At 29.5% G+C, this 25817-nt stretch overlaps 3 protein-coding genes across 8 annotated transcripts in view; all 3 read left to right on the forward strand.

Annotated features, from left to right (window-relative positions):
• LOC134835451 (fatty acid synthase-like) overlaps window positions 1–6764 on the forward strand; it is a 7242-nt gene extending 478 nt beyond the window's left edge. The window contains exons 3-4 of the mRNA XM_063850330.1: window positions 3–1268; window positions 2598–6764. Coding sequence (XP_063706400.1) covers window positions 3–1268; window positions 2598–6764 — 5433 coding nt within the window. The remainder of the gene's footprint in view (window positions 1–2; window positions 1269–2597) is intronic.
• LOC134835721 (transcriptional activator protein Pur-beta-A) overlaps window positions 1–25817 on the forward strand; it is a 356196-nt gene that overhangs the window by 283448 nt on the left and 46931 nt on the right. The gene's annotated exons all lie outside the window — the stretch shown is intronic.
• LOC134836055 (serine/threonine-protein phosphatase 2B catalytic subunit 3-like) overlaps window positions 9297–25817 on the forward strand; it is a 43440-nt gene continuing 26919 nt past the window's right edge. For 3 of the 5 annotated variants that reach the window (XM_063851195.1, XM_063851198.1, XM_063851199.1), the window contains exons 1-2: window positions 9297–9525; window positions 10486–10805. In XM_063851195.1, the coding sequence (XP_063707265.1) occupies window positions 10709–10805 (97 nt within the window). In that variant the 5' untranslated portion in view covers window positions 9297–9525; window positions 10486–10708. The remainder of the gene's footprint in view (window positions 9526–10485; window positions 10806–25817) is intronic. The other 2 variants (XM_063851196.1, XM_063851197.1) reach the window with 2 other exon arrangements.

Raw genomic sequence — 25817 nt, forward strand, 5'->3', positions numbered from 1 at the left:
AGAGTATCGAACGTTCACACCGTATTCTCGAGCAAAAAGGCTTGGATTTGATCAAAATCATCACAACTGAGGACAAAAAAATTTTTGATTATGTCTTGCACTCATTCGTGGGCATCGCAGCGATTCAAATCGCCCTCGTAGATGTCCTGAAAAGCTTGAATATCGTTCCTGATCTCATTGTGGGACACTCAGTTGGTGAATTGGCATGTGCCTATGCCGATAATTGCGTCACGGCGGAAGAAATGATCCTTTCTTCGTACTATCGGGGTTTGGTAAGCATCGAAACGGACGTCATTCATGGCGCTATGGCAGCTATTGGGATGGGTTACGACCAAATAAAGACAATTCTACCGCCCGGAATCGAAGTTGCATGTCACAATGGTCCCGATTCGTGCACAATTTCCGGTCCAGCGAAGGAAATTTCCGATTTTGTGAATGAATTGAAGGCCAAAGGTGTTTTCGCGAAGGAAGTTGCTTGTGCGAACATCCCGTATCACAGTCGTTACATCAAACATATGGGCCCGAAATTGCTTTCGCACCTGAAAAATGTGATAAAAACCCCGAAACAACGTTCCCGCAAGTGGCTCAGCTCAAGCGTTCCCATGGATGACTGGCATAAAAACCATGCGCAATTCAATTCGGCCGAATATCAAGTCAACAATCTCCTAAGTCCCGTTTTATTTGAAGAAGTTTCGCAAATGTTACCCATCAACGCGATCACCATCGAAATCGCGCCTCACGGATTACTTCAAGCGATTTTAAAAAAATCTCTGCCGAAAGGCATTCATGTTCCATTAACGCAACGCGGCAACAGTCAAAATGTCAACTTTTTCCTCTCAGCCATCGGAAAATTGCATCTTTACGGTTTGCAACCGAGCATCGAGAACCTTTACCCGGCTGTTCAGTTCCCAGTTTCCATCGAGACGCCCATGATTGGTCCCTTAATTCGTTGGGATCATTCACAAAGTTGGTTGGTGGCGACTTTTAATAACGCAATCGACGCCAAAATCGAGCATTCGTACAATATTAGCTTGGTTGAGGAGGAATACGCGAATATTGCGGGTCATAGAATTGATGGAAGAGTTCTCTTTCCCGCGACGTCCTACGTTATGTTGGCATACAAGAGTTTTGCATTGATGCGGGGTATTCCGTGGGAACGAATGAATGTGGAAATTCGGGAAATGAAGTTTTTGAGGGCGACAGCCATTCCGCCAGATACAGCGGTGAATTTGTGTGTTACGTTCCAAAGGGGATCCGGAAAATTTGAGGTGAGAAATTTTTTTAAAATTAATTTTTTTTTAAATTAAATTTTTTTTTAAATTATTTTTTTTTAAATAAATTTTTTTTTAATTAAATTATTTTTTTTTAAATTAATTTTTTTTTAAATTAATTTTTTTCAATAAGGCCTCTCCAAATTTTTTTGTTTAAAAGTGAATTCAGAGAAATTCAACTAAAAAATTTAAAAATAATTTTTCATATTTTTTTTATTAAAAATTGAAAATATAAGTTTAATGATTTTCGAAAAAATATTTTTAGAGAAGAAAATTCTTGTAAAAATATCATTTTCAATACAAAAGTTTAAAAAAAAATAATAAAAAAAACTTTTTTTTTTGAAAATTTTTTGAAAAATTATGAAAATAGACTAAAAAACGGTAATTTTTGATGAAATTTTAACTTTTTTTTTGGATTTTCAAAAAGAAGTTAAAAAAATTTAAGCTGTCTTAATTTAATTTTAATTTAAGTACCTACTATTATTCTTTTGAGTTAAATATTCATTTTTTATTTTTTTTTTTTAATTTTAATTTTTTACAATTTTTTTTTTTCGAAAGTTCAAAATTTAAAATAAATAGAGATGAAAATATATCCAAATATCTGTAAAACTTCAAAAATTTAAGAAAAAAAAATAAGTAAAAAATCTGAAAATCTTAAAGTCTCTTAAAGTAAAACATATTTAATTTTTAATTTTAACATTTTAAAAAGTGAAATCGAAAAATATGTAAAAAAAATGTAAAGAAATTTTTAAGAACATCGATAAATTTGAGAAAATGAGTAAAAATAATTTTTGAAAAAATAAAATTAATTTTTTTTAATTATTTATAAAAATATTTGGAAAATTATTTAATTTGAATAATGAAAAAAATTTTTAAAAAATCGGGAAATTGTGGAAAAAAAATTTTTAATTAACCTTTGAAAACTTAAATATTTTTTCAATATTTTAAATAATTTTTAAAAAAATTTTTTGACAACATTTAAAAATTAAATAAAAATTAAAAATTTAATAAGAATTAAAAATTTAATAAAAACTTAATAAATATTGATAAAAATTAATAAAAATTAAAAATTTAGTAAAAATATTAGAATCTGTCAAAGTGAATAAATTTTTGGCTTTTTAATTTTAGAATAATTCACATTTTTTTTTTTAATCTTAGAAAAAATTTAAAATTAAAATTTTTAGTTGTAATTAATTCAATTAATTGAATTTTAAATCAAATTACTTATTTTTCTTTATTAATTAATTAATTTAATTCAATTTAATGTAATTTTCACTTTATTCGATTCAGAAATTCATAAAATTAAATATTTTTTCTTTTCAACAGATAACGGAAAGTTCAACTCCTGTCGCTTGTGGCGAAATCCATATCATCGAGGACCCAAATTTATCACCGTTCGTGCAACCAGACAACGATTCCATCACTTTATACTCCAAAGACATCTATACAGAGCTCCGTCTTCGTGGTTACGAGTATTCCGGCGACTTCAAGTCTCTAACGGAAGCCCGTATGGATGCCAAAGCCGGAAAAATCGCATGGCTCAACGATTTCGCGCCATTCATCGACTGCATGCTCCAACTAACTCTCCTCTCGAAAGACACTCGATCTTTATATTTGCCCGTGAGCATCGACAGCATCAAAATCGCGCCCCAAATCCACGAAAAACTCGTTGAAAAATCCGTCTCGAAAAATCTCGAAGCGACTTACAACGAAATTTTGGAGCTCATCAAAGCTGGCGGTGTCGAAATCAAAGGTTTGCATGCAAAAGCAGTCAATCGAAAGCGCGAAAAAATGGTTCCAGTGTTGGAAACTTATAAATTCATCCCGCATTTCAGCAACGATTATTTCACGTTGGAAGAGGCAAGTCACTGCATCGTTCAACTTGGCTTGGAAAACACTTTCACGACAAATGTGAAGGTCTACGAGCTACAAGACGGCATCAACGAATCGATTGTCGAAGATTTTGTCAAGCCATTATGCGATTTGCCGTTAATTGTGTACGAAACATCGTCCGATTTGTTGTCAGAATCGCCGGTTTCGCCGCAAAAAAATAATTCTTTCGTTATTTGTTCGTACATGATAGCCCAACCGAAGGTCATGTTGCATGCCCTGAAGTTCATCAAAGACGACGGCTTCATTGTGTCACGCGAGGCGACGACAATTAACGTCGAAGAGCTTCACATTCCGAAGGAAGTTGCTCTCATAAGTGCTTTTAAAACCTTAAATGAGACATTTTTGGTGTTCAAACCCGTAATTGCCGCTCCGGTGAGAAAATCAACAAAAACTGTGAAAGTTTCCTTGATTGACAGCAACTACAATTGGTTGTCAGAGACCCAAAAATGGCTCAAAAAAGATCATCCCGTGATGTTATATGCCCAAGGAGAGCCCCTCAGCGGAATAATTGGCTTAGTGAATTGCATTCGGAAGGAAATGACCGCGGATCAAGTGAAATGTTGCTTCATTGATGACGAATCAGCTCCAATTTTCGACCTGGAACACCAATTTTACCGAAAAAACATCAAATTAGCGATAAATGTCTTGAAAAACGGCAAATGGGGCACTTACCGTCACTTACCACTCGTGCTCGAGCATCCGAAACAACCCACGACGAAACATGCGGTCGTCAACACCGACACTGCTGGCGATCTCTCGGCCCTCCGATGGTCCGAAGGTAATCTCAACTTTGAAAATTTGCAATTTGACCCTGCCGTTGTCGTAAATGTCAAATATTCCGCCTTAAATTTCCGGGATTGCATGTTGGCGACGGGTCGTTTGACGAGAGACTCCATTTCGTTCGGGTTTAATCGCACCGGACAAGAAAACGTCATCGGATTGGAGTACGCGGGCGTGTCAGAGACGGGCAAACATGTTATTGGGATCCTGCCGTCGCGCGCAATTGCGACAAAAGTCATCGCTGACCGGAATTTGATGTGGGAAGTTCCGAAACATTTAACGCTGGAGGAAGCAGTGACGATTCCCATCTGCTATTTGACCGTTTATTACGCCTTTTTTGGCGTCACACACATCCAGAGGGGACAAAAAGTGCTGATTCACGCGGGAACGGGCGGCGTTGGCTTGGCGGCGATTTACACGGCACTCAAATACGGCTTGGAAGTGTTCACAACAGTCGGCTCGGAAGTAAAACGACAATTTTTGCTTCAGAAATTTCCGCAGCTCAGCGAAAGTCACATCGGAAATTCACGAGATACGAGTTTTTATGAGATGGTAATGAAAGGCACGAATGGCGAAGGAGTTGATTACGTTTTAAACTCGTTGGCGCAAGAAAAATTAATTGTTTCCGTGAAATGTCTCGCAAAACGCGGCAAATTCTTGGAAATTGGTAAATTTGACTTGGAAAATGACACAAAACTCGGTTTGGCGCCATTTTTGAAGGAAATCTCGTTTCATTCCGTGATTTTGGATGCTTGGATGTTCGGGTCGACCGCTGAAAAGCAAACTGTTTGCAAGTTAATTACGGAAGACATCAAATCCGGCGACATTATGCCTCTTCCAACGACTGTTTTCGCCGCCGATGACATCGAGCAAGGGATGCGCTTCCTCGCTTCCGCCAAACACATTGGAAAAGTCCTCATCAAAGTCCGCGAAAGTCACGAAAATGCCAAATCTCTGCCAATTACAGTTTATCCGCGCGTTTTTTGCAATCCAGAACTCACGTATGTCGTCGTTGGGGGGCTTGGGGGTCTCGGACTCGAACTTTCCGATTGGCTTGTGATGAGGGGATGTCGAAAATTGGTCCTCAGCTCGTCTCGGGGCATTACAAAGCCCTATCAATGTTACCGGATCAGCTTGTGGCGATCGTATGGCGTGCAAGTAGTCATTTCCACAGCTGATATAACGACAATGAATGGCGCCACGGAGCTTCTTGAGGAAGCAACTCGCTTGGCACAAGTCGGAGGCATCTTTAATTTGGCGGTTCAACTGAAAGACGCCACTTTTGAGAATCAATCTGTCACGCAATTCCGTGAAAGTATGGCACCAAAGGCCTTTGCAACGATTTTTCTCGATGAAATTTCGCGAGTTTTGTGTCCGAAACTGCATTTATTTGTCGTTTTCTCATCCGTGTCATGTGGGCGGGGTAATGCGGGGCAATCCAATTACGGCATGGCCAATTCTGTGATGGAGCGGGTCATGGAGCAGCGTAAATTTCGAGGATTTCCCGCGAAAGCGATTCAATGGGGCGCCATTGGGGAAGTTGGTTTAGTGGCTGACATGCAAAATGATAAAAATCTCGAGATGGCAATTGGCGGAACGCTGCCTCAACGTACAGCATCGTGGTTGGAAGAGCTCGACAAGTTGCTTACATGCCCAGATCCGATCGTTGCCAGTATGGTTGTTGCCGAAAAAAATGTCAGCAGCGAAAAATCCGTTGATATTGTGGAAGCTGTGATGAATATCATGGGCATCCGGAGTCAAAAAACCATCCAACTTGATACAAAATTCTCGGAATTGGGCTTGGATTCGTTGATGAGTGTCGAAATTAATCAACTTTTAGAGCGAGATTATGAAATATCGCTCACGCCACAAGACCTAAGACAACTTACCTTCGTTAAATTGCGACAATTGGCGGATAAGGAGACCATAACTGACGAAATTCAAAGCAATAAATCGCAAGAAATGGGTCTGCAGCTCATGCAAAAGAACTTGGGAGACGAAAAATCGAGTTTAAAGCCAATTTTGCGTTTGCCCAACTTGAACAACAACGACAATGTCGAGAAATTTCTCTTCATACCCGGCATTGAGGGTGTTTCTGGTGACATTTGGGAAGCAATTGCCTCACAAATCAATCTTCCGGTCCATATTTTGCAACTTCGTAAGACAAGTCACATGATCGAAGCTTCCCAAATTGCTGAAACCGTCATCAAAGACATCCTCAAGCACGTTTTCAACGAAAGTCGCACTTTTCGCATCGTTGGATACTCTTTTGGATCGATTGTGGCACTCGAAATTGCTCGCATTCTCGAAGATCTCGGCATGCAAGGCACAATTACGCTCATTGACGGGTCTCCGGCTTATTTGAAGAAGATTTTGTACTTTTTGAATGACAACAAGGCCCTTTCCGATGAAGATGTTAAGCGAATTATGGTCAATATTGTCGGTGGATTGTTCTCGTTGAAAGACGTGACGGTTGATACGCTCGATTGGAACGAGTTTACGCGACAAATGATACTAAAAACCGCGGAACATTTTGGATTTTCCGAAGAATATTGCCGGGAAATCGTTGATGGGATGATGTCTCGTATAAAATTGATGTCGAAGAGCGATGATGAACCGGTGCGGGGAAAAATCAAGTCGGATATCGTGCTTGTGCGACCAACGGAATCAACGTTAAATGTCAAAACGGAGGATTATGGATTGAAAAAGTACACGGAAGGAAAGGTGGAGGAAAAAATCATTCAAGGAAATCATTCGTCGATGTTGGAGAATCCAGCGTTGGTCGATATTATCAATGAAATGGAAAATTTTGTAAAGTAATCAGAAGGAATTTGATTGAAGGACAAATTTTTAGAATTTTTAGCTCAAAATTTATATCCGCAAAATAAATCTGTTGGTGAACGGTTAAAAAATAAAATTAAATAAAAAAAATAATTAAAAAAAAGTAAGGTCGCTCCAAATTTATTTCGAACTTTTTGTCCTTAAAACTTTTTTTCAAAATGGGAGGGGCATCAAAAAAAAATTTTTTTTGAAATACTTTTTCATACAAAATTTTTACAATTTTTGATAAAAAAATAAAATTTTAGTTATTTTAATGTTATCTACATTGAGACTTGATAATATTAGAGTATTTATTTCAAGGTAAAAATTTAAACAAAAAATTTTCGTAAAAAAAAACTGTCAAAAAATTTTTAAAAATAATTTTTCTTTTAAATTTTAAAGAAGAAAATGCATGTTAAAACATGATTTTTAATACAAAAAGTTCAAAAAAAAAATTAAGCGGCCTAAATTTTGAAAAAAAAAAATTGTTTTCCATTTTTGGTTAAACCTAATTATAGATTAAATAGGTGAGATATTTACAAAAATAAACGAAACGTAAAAATTATTTTTCTTAGGGGGAAAAATAAATAAAAATAATTAGTAAAATAGGATTTTTCCAAAAATTTTAAAAAAATCACAAAAAAAAATTGAGCACTACTAAGCTTCTCGAAAGACGAAATCTTAAATTTGAAAATAGAAAACAGGGTCGAAAATACTTTCAGTCAAACAAACTTAAAGCTTTTTTTTTGGGTCAATCTTTTACAGATGTCGACCAATCAGCTTACTTCGTTCAGTTGTATGTATTTTGAATATTTTTCTTTTTGTCACTCAGTGCGATGAAAAGTTGCTTTTCACATATGTTATCAAGTTAGCTAAAAATTCATTCGCGCTCGTCGAAGGTGTCATTTCTCGCTTCATTTTGTTATACTCTTTCAGGCCCTTGTAAAAAAAGGAGTTCTGCGCACCGGTTGTCAAGTAGTTTGGCAATCTAAAATCACTTCTTCTTCGTAATTCGTAAGGTTGTGCTTTTCTCACCGTTATCAATCTTTCAGTCAAGTAGTCAGGAAGTAGACCATTTTTGGCTTTGTCGATCAGTTTTAGTGCGTTAAAATAAACCCTCTGTATCACGTCAAGAAGGTCCGTTTCCTAAAGCATGCTCTGTACATTTGCATATCGATCTTTCAGAAGATTTCCCCGCAGTGCTTTTTTTCATGTCCTTTGTATTGTTTTCAAGTCCTCGTCCTTCATCAGCATCATGTGCTACAGTAGTCTATGTGCGGCTGTATCAGTGATTTTTATGGCATGATTTTCGTGTCTCTGTCCAGCATTTTTTTCATTCGTGACATAAAGTAGACTTTTTTGGCAATTTTCTTTCTGACAAGGTCAGCATGAAGGTTCAGTCGCAGTTTCTCATCAACCATGATGTCCAAATACTTCATCTCGTTTACACTTTCGAGAGGTGCACCATCGATCACAAGCTCTTTGCTTAAATAAAAGTTTAAATTAAGTTGACTTTTGACTTAAAAGTTAAAAGTAAAAGCCTATAGAGCTAATTTACTCTTGCTTAAGTAAAAATTTAAGTCATATAAGTCAAAATTAAAAGCTTATTTTTTTAAAAAATTTTAATTTTGTCACGAACATTTGTTCGAAATTAAAAAAAAAAATTGAATATTTTGAAAAATTTAGCTTACAATTTTGACTTAAAGTTTTACTTAAGTAAAAGTAAATATGCTTAATTGTCTTTTACTTTGGACTCAAAAGTAAAAAAATCAACGTGATTGTGACTTTTACTAAAGCAAAATCTTTTTAGTTTTTTATTGACTCAAAGTATTTTCGACCCTGATAGAAAAGATCAACAAAAAATCATTGAAAAATAAAACATAACCACATTTTTTTCTTCGAAATGCGGTAAAAAAATAACGGATTAAAAATTTGCTACCACGAAAAATAACGGTTTAATTCAAACTGCGCATGGATTTCCCCTTTTCCGCGCCTCTGAGGCTAATGACCTGAATTGCCTCGCAACGTAACCTTTTGTAACCTCACGTAACCTCATAGCTTACGACAACCACATTCCGATACGCATTTTCCGTAATTTTCTCAAGTTTTTCTCTTTTTTCACCCTTGAAAAATCGAAAGAGGGGATCTTAATTGACGTGTTCAAAAAGGTTTTCATAAGAAAATTGTGGAAAACTCCCGAGATATGGACACGCAAAGTTATACGTGTTTTCTGTAGCATTCTGTACGGGAATGAGTCGTATGAAATTGATAAACCGTTAGATGGCGCTGCAGTCAGCATGTCAATATCCTGTTTGGAGCCACCAAAGCGGAAATGCGGCAGAAATCGGAACTAATTTTGAGTCGTATGAAAGTGATAAATATACTCAACACGAAAAAAAGACGTCGTCACACATTGCACAAATTGTGTGAAAAACAGTACAGAATCGCGTACAAGGTACGAGACCCGGAGCAAAAGACGAAAACCTCCCAATGCTCCATTGCCCCGCGATTTTGCGCACTTGGCTACGAGGAATCGATTGTGCTACAGAGCTACAGAAAAAACCTTAATTAAGTAGGGAAAAAAGTCGAGAGTGAAGAACTTGACTCGCCAACCAACAAAAAAAATACCACAAAAAAACTGAATTTTAACTGGAAAAAATCCGAATATTTTAGTAAATTTGATAGTTAAAGTGTGCGGCACTGTGATGGCCGTTAACAGGTTAATTTGTGAGTGTTGTTCTTCGGAGATGTGCCAGTAAAGGTGATTAAATCCGTGATTTGTAGCGCAGCAGCAGCAGCAACGACGACGACGAGCGAGCGAGCGAGCGAAAAAATAAAAATTTCAACAAAAAAATCATTTTTTCTCCGCTCGTTCTGCGATTTTTTCTTGCCTTTTTGCGAGACATTGTCGTCAAATCACGCCAAACATTGACAAAATTCCGTCACTGGCTTTTTCTTCGCTTTTTCCGTCGTCTCTCTCTCCCATACTGAACTGAAATAATATTATTGTGATTTTTTTTTCGTTCGTACCTTTTTGGCTCCTGTGTGAAGAAATGAAGAAAAATGTCTCAATAAAACGCTAAAATTATTTTTTTTATGTTAAAAAAAAATATTTGTGAAAAAGAAAAAAATAAAAAAAAAGTGAAAAAAAAAATAAATATTGAGAAGAAAAAAAACTTCACTGATTACTGATTAGTTTACAACAGCGGCGACTCACACAAACACACAAAAAAGGCAAAAATACAGTTCATCGAGTCTCGTTGTTTGTTGCAAAAAGCATTTTTTTCCATCTTTTTTTTTTTGCATATCGATTTTATATTAATTGCCCCCATAAGTGACTTTTATCTAAAAAAAAAAAAAATTCTTATTAGAAAAGTGAAGCAGTGAAAAGAAGAATTTTGACACATTTTTTTTTACATTTCGATCTACACGAGATACACGAGTAGAGTACACATATGCAAAAAAAAAAATAATAGTTGATAAAAAGTGAAAATTTCAGTGTGACACAGAAAAAGAATGTGTGCGCAGTGCTTTTCAATCACAGGCAGGATTTTTTTAAGTTTTTAAGGGAATTTTCGTGGAATTTTCATTAAATTTCATCGGAATCCTGCTGGATTGAAGGTCACTGAATCACCATTTTGTGCCAAAAAAACGTTCAGTATGTCGGAGAGTGAAAAAAAAAGAGAAAAAAATCATAAAAAAATCTCGTGTTCGTTTTCAGGTGTAACTGTCATCGTCTAGTTGTTGATAAATTTTAGGATAATTAATGACACGAGTCATCATTATTGTGTAGAGTTGAAAAAAAATAAAAAAAAAATTAATTAAATAATTAAAAGTGAAAAAAAGTGAAAAATTAATCAAAAAACGAGGAAAGGAGTAGAAAAAAAAATTAAATAATAAAAAAAAATTTAAAATAAAAAAGAAAGAATAAACAAGAAAAAAAAATGTCGACGAGTAATAATCATCAATCAGCGGCTCCGCCACAGCCACCGACGACACAGCCAACACAGAAATCGTCTACAACCGATCGTGTAATAGATAGTGAGTGTTTTTCTTTTCATCATCATCATTATATATTATTATATTAATTCGCATTGTGACTTTGAAAGCTCCTGAAAATTTTCCGCACTTCTGACCTAAATGTGAAAATTCAAGCGATACGATAAGAAACCCCATATATATAAAAATATTCAAAATACAAAAAACTAACTAACTAACTAACTAGTCGCATTCAAGGCCATTGGAAGTTATTTTTGTTTTTGAACAACAAACACCTCTAACGAACGTCTCCGAGATGTGTCAAGATTAATTTATGAATCATTTGAGTTTTTTGTTAATTTTTTTTTTTATTATTATTATTGAGCTTCGTACCTCAATAACAATAAAAAAAAATTATAAAAATAAGCAAACAATTATTTAATGATTTTGTAGAAATTTTTAGATGTTTAAAATTTAATGTTTAAGACTTCCTGTGATTTTTTTTTGCGCTACATGTCAAGTACTGACGATCAGAAGAAGAAGGCTTTCATGTCTAAAGTAATTTCATTTTTTGCTCCGGCGTACATTGTTGACGCATACGTGATACGGTGCCTGATGCTATCTCTCGCAAGATATTTGTGTTTTTATAACATGAAAACATGTTTTGATTGACTATACGAGAAATAATAATAATAAAAAAAAATATATAACTTTGTGTTATATAGACATCAATTCTTTAACACCACCCCTGAAAGCGGTAAGCAGGCAGCGAGCGACAAGCGATGTGTATGATTAGAATAAGGTGTGTTCGTTCTTGCCTTTCTTTCACCTTTCGTGCATATACGTGCTCGTGAATTTTTCCATTTTTTTTCTTTTCACAAATGTGTGAGAAAACAAAGGATTTTCATGTGTCGCGGGCATCATGGAACTGCGAAAAATAAAGCTAAAAAAAAGTTTTGAGAGAGACACTTTTATTGGAGGAGGTTGTTGCCTTTTTCGTTGACTTTCTGTCAGAAAATTATTTTTGATGGAAATTTTGACAGATTTTAACGTGGAATTTCAAACAAAGATTAGTCAAAAAGAGACATTTAGATTTATGCATTTTTTTTTTTTGAATAATCTTTTCACTACGTTAAATATTATTATTAAAAAAAATAAATAAATAAAATAAAATATAAATAAATCTAAAAAATTAATTTATTTAAATTATTCTAATTTAAAATTAATTAATTTTTTTTAATTTAAATTCATTGATAATTAAATTAAATTAAAAAAAAATAATTAAAAAAATTAAATTTTACAAAATTAAAAAATTAATTTTAATTAAAATTAAAATTTTTATTTTAAAAAAATTAATTTTTTAAAAAAAAATAATTAGTTATTAAAAATTAATTATTAAATTTCAATTTATTTTTTAAAATGTTTAAAATTTAATTTTTAAATTTTTTTAAAAATAAAAAAAAAAATTAATTTAAATTATTTTAAATTCATAAAAAATATTAAAAATTAAATTAATTATTATTTTTTTAATTTATTTAATTTGAATAATAAAAAATTAATAAACTAAAAATTTTATTATTTTTTTTAATAATAAAAAATTATTTTTAAAATTTTATTTAGAAATGAATTTAAATAAAAAAAATAATTATTAAAAAGAATTAATAAAGTTTCAATTTGTTTTTTAAAATGTTTATTTATTTAAAAAAAAAAAATTTATAAATTTTTTTTTAATTTATAACAATAATATTAATTAGATTTTAATTTTGTATTTTTTTTTAAAAATAACGGAAATTTTTTTTATTTATTTTTTTTAATAATAAAAAAAAATTAAAAATTAAATATTTTTTCTATTATTTATTTTTAAATTTATTTAATATGGAAATATATTTTGGTAATAAATTAAAATAAAAAATATATAATTTTATCAGTTAAAGTTATTTTAAATATCTTTTATTTTGATTTCTTTTTTTTATTCAATTTTTGATTATTTAATTTTTAAATTTAGGTAAATTTTTAATAAATTTGTTCCTAAATTAATTAATTTAAATTTTACCCATTTTTTCATAAAAATATTTTTTGCTGTAAAAGGCCAAAAATGTAAAATTTTCAAAATAATTTTGACTTTTTGATCAAAATTCTTTTAATATTCCCATTATTTTTGAATAAAACTCTTAGAATAAAAAAAAAATATTAAAATTTACCTCTAGGATATTTTCTACATCATCATCGAATCAATAAAGCACAAAATTCAATTAATCCCTTATCAGTAAAGTAACTCGAGATTTGATTTCCTTCCACCTGACCTTTGAATAATACAGTCGCACAACTTCATTGCTTCTGACGTCAATCGCATCATGAATGCAGTTCGTGCGACTAGCTAAAACCGCAGCAGCAGCAGCAGCATTCTTCTTTTTTAGAATTTGCACGAAGGTCACTTGCCTGCTCAATCTTCTCTCATTTTAAAACAAAAAAATTTACAAAAAAAAATCCACAAAAAAAGTATTGAAAAAATTCTCATGTTTACAACATAAAATACTCGCGCTAAATCCTCGAAATAGTTGACAAACTTGTTTTATGATGACACTCGTCGTCGTCTTGTTTTTACTGTGCTTTGCATAGATGGAGAGATTTGGGATGATAACTCTTCTGTAGGCGCACATGAGATATTTACATTCTGTCGCATCGTCGTTGTCGGTACTTTGTATGCAGAGTCGATGATAGATTTACATAATAATAATACGTAGCAGACTCAATGTTGTTCTAATTTATACAGAAAATTTAGATGACTGTCTGATTTTGTGATAGACGTGTGTGTATGTAAAATATCTTTTGAATTTCGATGAAGGAGAGAGAGTGGAAGAGAGATAGCGAGAGAGACAGATAGTTCGAGTGATAGTGATGATAAGTGTGGTAATTGTGTCATATGTCGTCGCTTTCTGAATTATGTACAATGAGTAATTTCTTACGCAATCCGTTTTCCTTTGAATCGAAAATCCTCGTCGTCAGTTTTGTTTTGTTTGGTTTCTAAAACTGGACCTTTGAATCTCGAATTTTGAGCATTTTTTTCTTCGAATTTGCGAATTTTTTAATTTTCTCAAAATTTTTGACTTATTTGAACTTTTTTTTAACTCTAAGGCATTTTTCTTAATAATTTTAGGTCAAAAACGTGTGTTTTTTGACTTAAATTCTAAAGTAAAAGCTTTAAGTCAAACTTAAAACCTTAAGTCAGTTAAGTCAAAACTTAGTTTTTCGAAAATTTTAATTTTTTTCAAAAATATAATTAATTTTTCTCAAAGAATAGACTTTAAGTCAAAAAACTTTTTTTTTTTTTTGCTTTTTTTATTCTTAAGTTACATTAAGTTGACTTAATTGCTTCAACTCAATATTAAGTCAACTTAATTTGGTATATTTTAAGTCTCAAATAAAGATTCAATGAGTATTATCAAAAGTTAAAGTTTTTTTTTTGAATCTGAATAAATATTAAATCTTGATTTGACAACAATTTGAGTAATTGAAAGAACTTAAAAATTTGTTTTTTAAACTTAAGGATCTTAAGTCAAACCTTATTTCATAAATCATCAAATTATTTCCTGAAATTTGTTCAAAAATAATTTTAAAAAACTAATATTATGACTTTTGTTAAATATTGACCGAATTTCAGCTCATAAATTGATGATCCAATCTCTTAAGTTTTGACTTAAGATCCTTAAGTTCAAAAAACAAATTTTTAAATTCAACTTAATTTTTTACGTTTTTTCAATTATTTAATTTTTTTATAGTTAATTGTTAAAAATTTATATAAAAAATTTAAATTGAAGAAATTTTTGCTTAAGTTGACTTTTAAAAGTTCAAAAGTTAAAGTTCGAGCTTCAAACAATCGACCTCGAAACCTCCATCCTCGTCACATCATTACCGAACAAAAAAGAAAAATCGATCAACTGTTGCTAGTAAGTAACTTTCTGTTACTCGTACAGGTCAAAATATTAATAATTTTAATGTTTGGCACTCATTTATGCCATGGAATGACTAAATTACTGTCTATCTGACTTGTAGCACAAAGCGGTTGAAAGGTTAAGAAATGCGGAGCCAATTACGCGTTTGTTCCAATAAAAACGCGGCCTTCTTCATCAAAAAAAGAAAGAAAAAAAAGGAAAAAAGCACATTAATATATTACTCTCGCACAGTATATGGTCATGTAATTTATTAATGGTGGCAACAACATATTCCTCGCATGATGAGGTGGCATTTCCTCCCTCACCTTCAAAACGCGCAAGAAAGCCAACACACACACACACAAAAAATTATAATAATGCTTTGCTCCTCAAGTATGTTGTTTCTCCTTTGTGTTTGCGTTTGTTGTTGATATGGTTGAGGCGCGATGATAATATAATGATGAAGACGACGACGACGACGTCGACAGCGATGAAGGAGAGAAAAGCACACACACGAAAAATTTTAATGGGATGGAAAATTTCTTTCCCTTTTTTTTGTGGGTGTGTTGGCAAAATTATTCCAAGAAGACAAACTCCTAACCACCAAGATTTATTTTATTTTAAAGAGACGGTGTCCTCTTTTTTGTTTTGCATCAATTCATTATCGTGCCACGCTCAATTTCTCATTGTTATGCGATTATAATTAGAAGTTGGTACTTACCTTGAATTAGCAAATTTGATTTTTATTAGAGAACTTTGTTGTGAAACAATTTTTCGAGATACTGAAAAGATTGTGAAAAAATAAAAAATTGAATAAAATTAAAGTGAAATAATTTTTTTTAGAATATTTAAAAAAAAAATAAATTTGAAAAAAAATAGTTAAAAAATTAATATTGAGAAAAAATATTTTAAAGATATTTATTCAATATTTTAATAAAATTAAATTTATTAAATAATTAACTATTTTAATTTGTTTTTTTAATATAATATTTTTTAGTGAAATAAATAATTAAACTTAAATTTATAAATTTTTAATTTTAATTTTTTTTAATAAAATTATTTTTATTAAAATAAATTTTCAAAAAATAAAATATTTTCAAAGAAAATAAATAAAATTAATTAAAATTTTATTAATTAATTAAAAATATTTTTTTTATTAAAATGAAATAAATAAATAAAAATTTAAATTAAAATAAAAAAAATAAATTTTGAAAAAAAATAGAAAAAATTTTATTTATTTAAAATTTTTTATTTATTCAATATTATTTCAAAAATAATTATAAAAAAAAACAAAAGTAAATTTAAATTTATTAAATAAATTATTATTTTAATTTGTTTTTTAATAAAATATTTTTTAATGAAATAAATAAAATTTTAAAAATTATTTTTAAATTTTAAAAAATTTTTAATTTTAAACGATTAAAATTTTTTATTAAAATTATTTAAAATAAAATAAATTATAGAAAAAATAAAAAAATATTTTCAACAAAAATTAGAAAAATCTTTAAAAAAATTATTTTAATTTTTAAATTAATTTTTTTTAATTATCAAAATTTATTTTTTGTGATAAAAATTTATTTGATTTTTGATTAAAAATTTTTAAGAAAATATTAAAATAAAAATAAAAAGAAAATATGTTCAATATTATTTTTAAAATAATTAAAAAACAAAATTTTTGTAGCAAAAAAAAAAAAAATAAAAAAAAAATATTAAGAAAAATATTTAATTTTTAAAAATATTTAAAAAATGATTTTTTTTTTGAGAAAAAAAAAATTGATGGTAAATTGATCAAAATAATTAAATATTTTTTATGTAAATTTTACTCCTATTTATCCCAATTTTTATTTAAAATTTTTTTTATACTTTTTATACCTACTTGACCATAATTTCAAAATTACAGAAAAAATCTTCCGAAAAGTTCACCTAAAACAAATTGTAAAATAAAACAAACATAAAATGAGTAAACGACCAGTCGTCTCCACTGAATCAACGAAAATCCAGTCAAACTGGCGGCTGTTCGATGACTTGACACGCTCTAGCAACACAACATTGAATGATTATCTTTTTCCTTTCCTGTTCCGTACACTTTTTTTTTCATTTATATTTATAAAGCTCTTCTGTCATTCATCGGAATACAGATAGATGGATGGATCGATAGCTGCCTGGACCATTTTATTCATTATTTCCTGTTTAGTTTTCTTTTTTTTTTCCTGTGTCATCCAGGACAAAAAATCAACCGGAAATATTTTGAATTGATTTTCGGAGGCGTTTCTTGTGCGATACATGACACGAAAAATACATTTGCGAGGAAATTAGCGACCTCATCATGCTAATGACAAGCTAATGAGAAAATTTTTCAAATTCCTCGAATACTTTTTGTGTGCATTGTTGGTCAATTTTCGAGTTGATTTGATGCCAAAAAAAAATCGAAAAATTTTATTGGTTTTAATGATCGTTTAACCTCTCACGTGTCTTCTTGTGCGCTTTGATCGTTAACGGGCCAACAAAAATCCATTTAAAAAGTTTTATTTCCTCAGCATAATGCAGTTACAAACTTGATAAAACATTCAATAAACACACAAATTGCTGCCATTAATGCCGACCGATAACGTTTAGTCAATTCATTTATGTTTTTTTTTTGCTACAACTCGCACGAATAAATTCTCGTCGAGCCTTTTTAGAACGAAATTTATGTTTGACATGCCGCGTCAATATCAACAGAGTGCCTCGTCGATGATCGTAGCATGGACAAAATTTATTTTTTTTTTTTTTTTTTGGGGAAACGACTACGGAAAAAGGTACTGATTGAAAAATCGATTTTTAAAGAGACCAACTTACGTGATTCGGTGTGTGTTTGTGTGGAACGGCAAAAAAAAAAGAGAGAGAGACACTCTGTTGATTCAAGCCTAACACGAAAAAAAAACTGATAGCGGACATAGAACACGTCTCCTGACTGATACCAGCAGCATAGGCAATCAAGCTGTAGCGAATTGGTTCAAACAACAGACGGAACAACAACAACAACGATATTAGCAAAAGTTCATCCATCCAGTGCTGGAATTCGCTACGTTTGTGTGTTTCATGAATACCCTACATTTTTAATACCTTCATTTGCATATTAATGTACTACATAATATGAGTGAGTGGAAGAGTGTGTGCTCACATTATAATAACAAAAAAATTATTCTTTCGTTTTTTTTTTTGCCTTGTGCTCTTTTTTCATTTTATTTTTTTTTTTTTATTTTTAATGCCTTAATACAAATTGATTTTTTTTCTCTAATGTAATTTCATTTACGACCGTTTTTCTGTCGTGTTTTGATAAGTCATGTGTGCCCTTAATCCTTCACTCAATCTAATAATAAGAGGAAAATTGGGAAGCTTTGAGAAAAAATATTGGAAAAATTGCTTTCAATTTATTTATTTTACTGAAATTTTATCTTACGAGTAATTTTCTTTAGAGAATTTTGTTTTCTTAGACCATTTTTCACTAATTTGTAAAAATAAAAAAAAAAACAAGAAAAAAAATTTTTTTACGCTTTAGACATTATTCAAAATAAATTTAAGATTTTTTAGATAGGTTTTTTTTATTAAAGAAAAAAATGTTAAATTTCTTTGGTAACAACAAGAACAAAAAAATATTTTCAAGCAAAAACAAAAAAAAAAAATTTTTTAAAAATTAGTTTTTAAATTTTATAAAAATTTTAACAAACTTTTATTTTTATTTTTTAATTTTTTATTTTTTTTTTTATTTTTTTGTTTTTTAATTTAATTTTATTTATTTTTTTAATTTATTTATTTATTTTATTTAATTATTTTATTTATTCATTTTATAGAAAATAAAAATAAATAATAAAGGCGAAAAAAAAAAATATTTTTCAAAAATTTCGGAATCATTTCGAAAAGACAAGCTTTAAAACTGAAAGAAATTGTTTAAATACCTATTTTTAATTAAAATTAAATTTTTTAATATTTGTTTAAATTATTTGTAATTATTTTTATTATATGAACGAACATCATATTTTTAAAAATTTTTCTTAAATAAAATATTTTTTAATTAAATAAAAAAAATTAATTAAAAATAATTTTAAAATTTTAATTAATTGTTAATATTAAATAATTAATTTTTTTTATTTAAAAAATTTTTTAAAACAAAAAAAATTATAGAAAAATATTTTTTACCAAAAATGACACAAAAATGAATGAAAATAAAAAAAAATAATTTGTTTAAGAAAATACTTAATTGTATAGAATTTTTTGAAAAAAAAATGAGTAAAAAGTTTTTACTAAAAACCAAGAAATTTGTCCAAAATTTGCCAAAGTCTTTAAAAAATGAAATAAAAACAAACTTTAACTGAAAATACGAATAAATTAAAATTTTTCTTAAAAAAAATTATTATTTTGACTACTCAAACAAAAACATATTCAACGCAACAATAATAAACTACACGAAAATGATTGACAATCAACATGTCATGTTCAACTTACGTACACAACAAGACACTCTTTTTCCTTTTCCATTCAGCTAAAAGTGTCACCCGATGTGTCTTGTGATTCATTTTCACCTCGAAAAATATCTACGAGCGACAAAAATCTGTGTGATTGATGATTTTTCCGAAAAATCTGCTTTCAGAATAATATAACAAACAATAATAATGGCAATGATGCACTTACCTGTCACACAGCGAAAATCCATTTATTTCTCTCTTGCTCTTTCCATTTTGCGGGAACGAACGGAATTTTAGAGACACCGAGTGTTGAGCAGTTTTAATTATTTATGACACATGGGCATGGATTGGGGAATTGTGTGCCAAAATAATAATAATAAACTAACTTTTTTTCTCCATCATTCGCCCGTTTTTAGTGAAAAATGTAACTATTGAGTCATATTTTTAATAATAACTCGGAAAAAAGTGAGTTCGATAAATAAACAAGAAGAAGCCCGTAAATCAAAATAAACATTCTTATCTTTATTATTTTACAATCATAGTCGCCCGCTTCTACTTTTTACTACTTCTCAACCTCTTGCAATACAAAGATTAAAGCGAATTATTTTTTTTTTGTGTATAATCTTATCTCATATTTCCTTTCCGTTAGTTTTCAATACGTTTGTCGTATTTTTTTTTGGCATCAGTTTTCTACAATTTTTTTTTCAATCGGATGATAAGCTGAAAAAATAGTAAATATTGCGGTAAAAAAATTGTGTGCCTATGAAGGAAGTCGATTCCATAGAAAATTATTGTTTGCATTTAAAATTGGAAAAAAGAGCGATAAAGGCATGTGTGTGGCATCGCAGTTAAAGTAAATATTTAAGAATCTGCGGGCTCCGTTGTTAATTACTTTTTATGAGTGTTCAACTGTGTCGAGAACTTTTGCTGCGAACATTTTCTCTGACTATGTGGCTGAATTTATTGCCACTAAAATGTAATTTTAAAGACCGTTTAGTAGGTTTTTTTATGGCATGTAGCTTATGATGTCATCATTCTCGAGAAAGTTAAGGTTAAACCCAGTTGAATATTGAAGTTTCTGAAATTTTCTTTTGTTGATTTGAATTAATTTTATTTTTTAAAGTAAAAAATTTTGAGTTATGAGAAAAAAAATAAAAATTTTGGGATAAATTTTAAATTTTGAGTCAAAATGTTTAAAGGTTTCAAAATTCATACGAATTTTGTAACGAAATAACTCTAATTCTGCTCCAAGAATTTTTTCGAGGGCGTTTTAAATTAATTTCTATTAGCTGGCAGAAGGTTTTTGTGCATTAAAACTAAGAAAATTGAAAAAATTAAAAAAAAATGTGTCAACTTCATTTCATGCCATTTAAAAGGCAATAATAAAATATTATTTAAATGAAATTAATAAATAATAATTTATTTTTGTTCTTTTTGATCAATTTTGAGTCTGAAAAAAATAAATATTTTATAATTTAATTTTAGTTTTTTTTTATTTATTTTTTTTCATTTTTATACCTAATTAATTTTTAATTATTTTTAAATTTAATTTTGTAATAAATAAAAATTTTTCAGACCCATATACTTCGTTCTAACATGAAAATATATATTTTTAGGAGTCGATTTTTTTCTTAAAACAAAAAAATAAATTTTCATGTTAGAACCAAGTATATGGGTCCGAAAAATTTTTTATTTATTAAAAAATAAAATTTAAAAAGAAATTAAAAATTAGTTAATAAATTTTAAATTAATAAAATTTTTATTTTATTTTTTGAGACTCAAAATTGATCAATAAGAGCAAAAATTAATTATAATTTAATTCAATTTAAATTTTTAAAATATTCGAAAATTAAAATAAAATAATAAATTAAATTAATAAAATAAATAATTGAAATTTTATAATTAAATTAATTAATTAAATAATTAAAAAAAAAAAAAATTTCAAAAAAATATTTTTTAAAAGAAATTTTTATTTTTTTTTAATTGAAAAATTTTTTTATTTGAAAAATAAAAAATATTATTTTAATTTTTAATTATTTTTAATTAATTAATTAAAATTTAAAATTGAATCAAATTATAATTATTTTTCGCTCTTATTGATCAATTTTGAGTCTCAAAAAATAAAATAAAAATTTTATTAATTAATTTTTTTTTATTTAAATTTTATTAATCTTAAATTTATTAACTAATTTTTTATTTTTTTTTAAATTTTATTTTTCGACTTGTTTAATTTTTTTTCCTAACTTTGACCTTTAACAACAAAAAAAAATGTCCAAAATTCCAATTTAAGGAGTGACATGTCCTGTTTGACATCAACTCCCTTGACGAAAAAAAAACCTTTTGAGCTTTGAAACGAAAAAAAAACTCATGTCGAAACAACTTGAAATGCATTTTAATTAAATGTCGACAAATCATGCCATTGTCCAGCAACGATAAATTGAATAATTTTTTTCCTTGCCCAGCCATTTACTTGATGTCATAATACCGACAATCCATAAATTTCACGTTCGACAGTCTGATTATTATTTTTCAATTTCCCTCGAGAGAGTATTTACAACTTTTTAACATTTATTTATTACAAAGAAAAATGATTTAAACATAAACAAACGTCGAATGCGAAGTACAACTGGTTTAATTGCTTATTTACTTGAGAATTTACTTTTTTTTTCGTAATTTTTCGAGGTAGAGCATAACAAACATTTTTTTTCGACACAAAATAAACGCGCGGTGTTTTGATGTTTGATAATGTGGAGATTCATGAGCATCGACTCGCAGATCGTAAATTACCTTGCTAATTACAAAAATAAATCATCGCCTAAATTATTTTTCGTGTGTTCGAAAAAAAAAACAAACCTGGCGAAGATCATTTTCATGACGGATTTTCTAACTGTAAATAAAAAGAAAAAAAAAACGAGAAAAATGTTATTATTATTTTTCGAAAAGTAAATAACTGGGAATTCTTGATACTTTGTGTGTGTGAAAAAAAATCTGCGTCTCTAATGTATTTAAATTTAATACGAGATGATTTGAATTTATCTGAAAATGAAAGCGAAACCGTATTGCTGCTATAAATAAATTCTTTTTTTCTTCTGCAGCAGTATTTTTTTTAAATGATAACGACGCGCGCGGCAGACAACAAATAAAATCGACCTTTGTTTCTTTTTTTCTTCTTTTTTTTCACTCTCGGATTTGTTCAGGATTTTTTTTTCCTTCCTTAAAACACTTTTTTTTCGTGGCGCTTGAGGCTCATTGCATTCAATACTGGCACGAACAAAGGCATTTTCCGTCTCTTTTCTCCTTTTTTCACGTAAAAAAAACTGAAACAAATGAGAACTTACACGTGCACTCATTCTGATTATGAAATTGTATTATAATCATAAAAAGTCAATTATTAATACGTCTATACGCGCAGTGTTTGTCGTCGTGTAATGTGATGTAACCTCTCGGGTGTATTCTCTGCCACGACGATTACGATGAAAAGTCCTCAACACACGCGTTGCGTTTGTATTTTTTTTTTTTTGGATACGAGTATGGAAATCAGGCTTCTCTGTGCGTTTTATTATAATTTATTTAACTAATGATATATTTTTTTTCGTCGTGTTTTTTTTTTTGGATTATTATTATAATCTTTCTAAAGTCCATCAAATTAAAAGAGGCCATCCCTGCTCATTATTTGACAACTGTATGATGTCGTTTCATTACGAATCGTAATTTGGAATATTTGTGGGTGTTTTGTTGCCTATATGCTATCTGGTGTCGCATTTTCAGAGGATGAACATTTTGAAAATTTTCGGAAAATTCGTGGAAATTCATGGAAAATTTGAGAAAAATTCAAGAAAATTTCCCAGATTTTTCGGATTTTTACAAAAATGTTTCAGATTTTTCACATCTATTACAACTCATGTTTTACAAAAGCCTTCCACAATAAGGTTTTTTGAATTTTTTGTTATTTTATCGATTTTTCAAGGTTTTCCAGAATTTTCATAGACTTTTCCGAGTTTTCCATTAGTTTCTCTTAGCTATGAACAAAAATAAATAAATTCTAAGAATTTTTTTATATTTAAATTCAAAGCAAAAATAACTTAATGGAAAACTTGGAAAATTCTGAGGAAAAACTGGGAAACTTTGGAAAATCGATATATCCATGAATGCTATAAAAAATAATTATGTAATGCTTTTGAACAATATGAATCGAAAGAGATGTAAAAAATCTGAAAATTTTGAAAAAATTCGGAAAATTCGTGGAAATTCATGGAAAACTTGAGGAAAATTCGAGGAAAATATTCATGAAAAATTTGAATCAATTTATAAGTCTAAGAAAATACAGAAAAAAATATTTTTATGTTCATAGCAAAAGGAATTCGGAAAATTCTGAGGAAATTCAGGAAAATTTGGGAAATTCATGGAAAAATCGAGAAAATTCACGAAAAATTTTAATTATATTAAAATATAAGAAAATAAAGACATGGCAGTGAAAAACAATGGCAAATAAGATGGCAATCTGAAAAATAATGGCAATTTAGTGAAAAACTCGGAAAAGTCTGAGGAAATTCCGGAAAAGCTTGAAAAATCGATATTACCTTTAAAGCTCAGTAAACTTAATTGTTGAACGCTTTTGAGCAATATGAATTATAACAGATGGAAAATCTATAATAAATTTTAAAAAATGGAAAATTCGAGGGAAACTCGAGAAAATTCAGGAAAAAATTTAAAATAATTAAATTTATGCTTGGTTTGAATTAATTGAAATATTAAACTCAATTTTACTGAAAGAAAAAAAAAATAAAAATTAATTTCTTACCATCACTTCCAGATAATTACCTTGAATTTCTGTCCATCCTCGTGCTCATTTACTCCGCAGCATAATGAATGTTTTTTTGAAACAAAATCCAAGCCACCTAGCACCGCTTTTAGTCTCTCGCATAAGTAATAATTAACCAAAAACAACAAAACTAGTGTTATTATTGGGTGGCAGACATCATTATACATGTCTCTATTATGCGAGTGTGAGGTTAATGTATTTTTCCGTTGGAATCAGAATAAAAATGGAATGAAACAAAAATAAATAAAAACGCAATTAACAATGAGACAAGCCCCTTTTTGCATTTTAGTAGATTTTTTGTAGTCACTAGCAATTTTTTTATGCGAATTATTGAAATTTTAGCGAGACGCTCCTTAATATATATTTTTTTTTGTTAGTTTCCTTGCGAAGAATTCTTCTTCTTCTTGAAATCCAACCCTCATAATTTATTCCCTTTTTTAATTGTGTGGCATGAAATAGTTTTCACATTTCTTTTTCTTCTTCTGCTTCTTTTCCTTCTCCCCCACAGACCAAAAATTAACTTTTTTTATGGTGATTATTTCACCCGTATAAAAAGTTGGTTCCATATGGGTTTCGTTTCACCTACAAAAAAAATACAACATTGCTTAACTTTTTAGCAAATCCTTCTACATGTCATATGAATATTTAAACATCCTCTCGCAGTAAGGGTATGTGCACTTCACAGCTTGCCACACGCTCTTACGTAATGTTAATATTAGCGATATACACCCACTTACGAGAAAACCTACAGGAACAGTAGCTAGATGTGATAACTTAATAAATATACGTTATGCAGCATTCTGGTGTTGACATTTTATTTTTTTTTTTTTGGCATACTCTAAAATAAACAGAGAAGACACAACTTTGTTCCCCACAAAAATGTTCGGAAAATTCCTCGGCATGAACAAGTGACAAGTCGTCTCCACTTGCCGTACTGAACGAAGGACGACGCGACACCTCCTGATATTATTTGCCATTACTCAGCAATAAAAAAATAAACATTTGATTTTTTTTTATCATGGACTATAATAATAAAAAGGAGGCTTTTCACAACTTTTTTTTTACTGATTTTTAATTCTTTATTGCTTTGTGTAAAAAAGCTTCGTAAAAAGTCCTTTTTTATGTTATTTTAGAAAAAAGCCACTTATGTGGACGTTGCTGACACAATCCTATACAAATAAAACAGTAAAACAAATGTAAATAAATAGATAAAATTGAATGAAACGAACAATAATAAAAAGTAAATGTGTTTAAGGACGTTTCACATAAAGAATTATTATCCGTTTGGTCATGCTGATTGACAGTTAGTTAGTTTGGAATTTGGTGATTGAATGACAACGATGGAAGGACTCCCACAGTGATGTGGGTTACGGAACGTTTGACAGTCATTGACCAACAATTTTTTACCACATTTCAATGTGATTTTAAGAGAATGTGGTTTTATGACAGGAATATCGGTTTTCATGGATTGAAAGTTATTTGGTTCTTTGATATCATTAAAATTTGTGGAAACATTTTTGCAATTTTTAAGAGCTTTGAACCAGTTGTAAAAGTTTTAAAGTCTTGAAATAAATAATTGTTGGGAAATTCCGGAAAATTTTTAAGAAGCTTATGGAAATCCGGAAAACTTACGGAAAATTTGTGAAATTTTGAAGAGATTTTAAAGTTTCGAAACCTCTGAAGCAAAATTAGTTGAGGAAAATTCATTAAATCATTAAAAAATCGTGGAAAAGTCGGGAAAATCCGGAAAATTTTAAAGAAATTTGTAAAAATTAGGAAAACTCGAAGGAAATTTTGAAGTACTTTGAAAGTTTGACATTTCGAAGCAAAATAATTGAGGAGAATTCATTAAATCATTAAAAATTCGTGGAAAAGT

Source organism: Culicoides brevitarsis, chromosome 3 (genome assembly GCF_036172545.1).
Source record: "Culicoides brevitarsis isolate CSIRO-B50_1 chromosome 3, AGI_CSIRO_Cbre_v1, whole genome shotgun sequence".
In the NCBI taxonomy this organism is placed as follows: domain Eukaryota; kingdom Metazoa; phylum Arthropoda; class Insecta; order Diptera; family Ceratopogonidae; genus Culicoides; species Culicoides brevitarsis.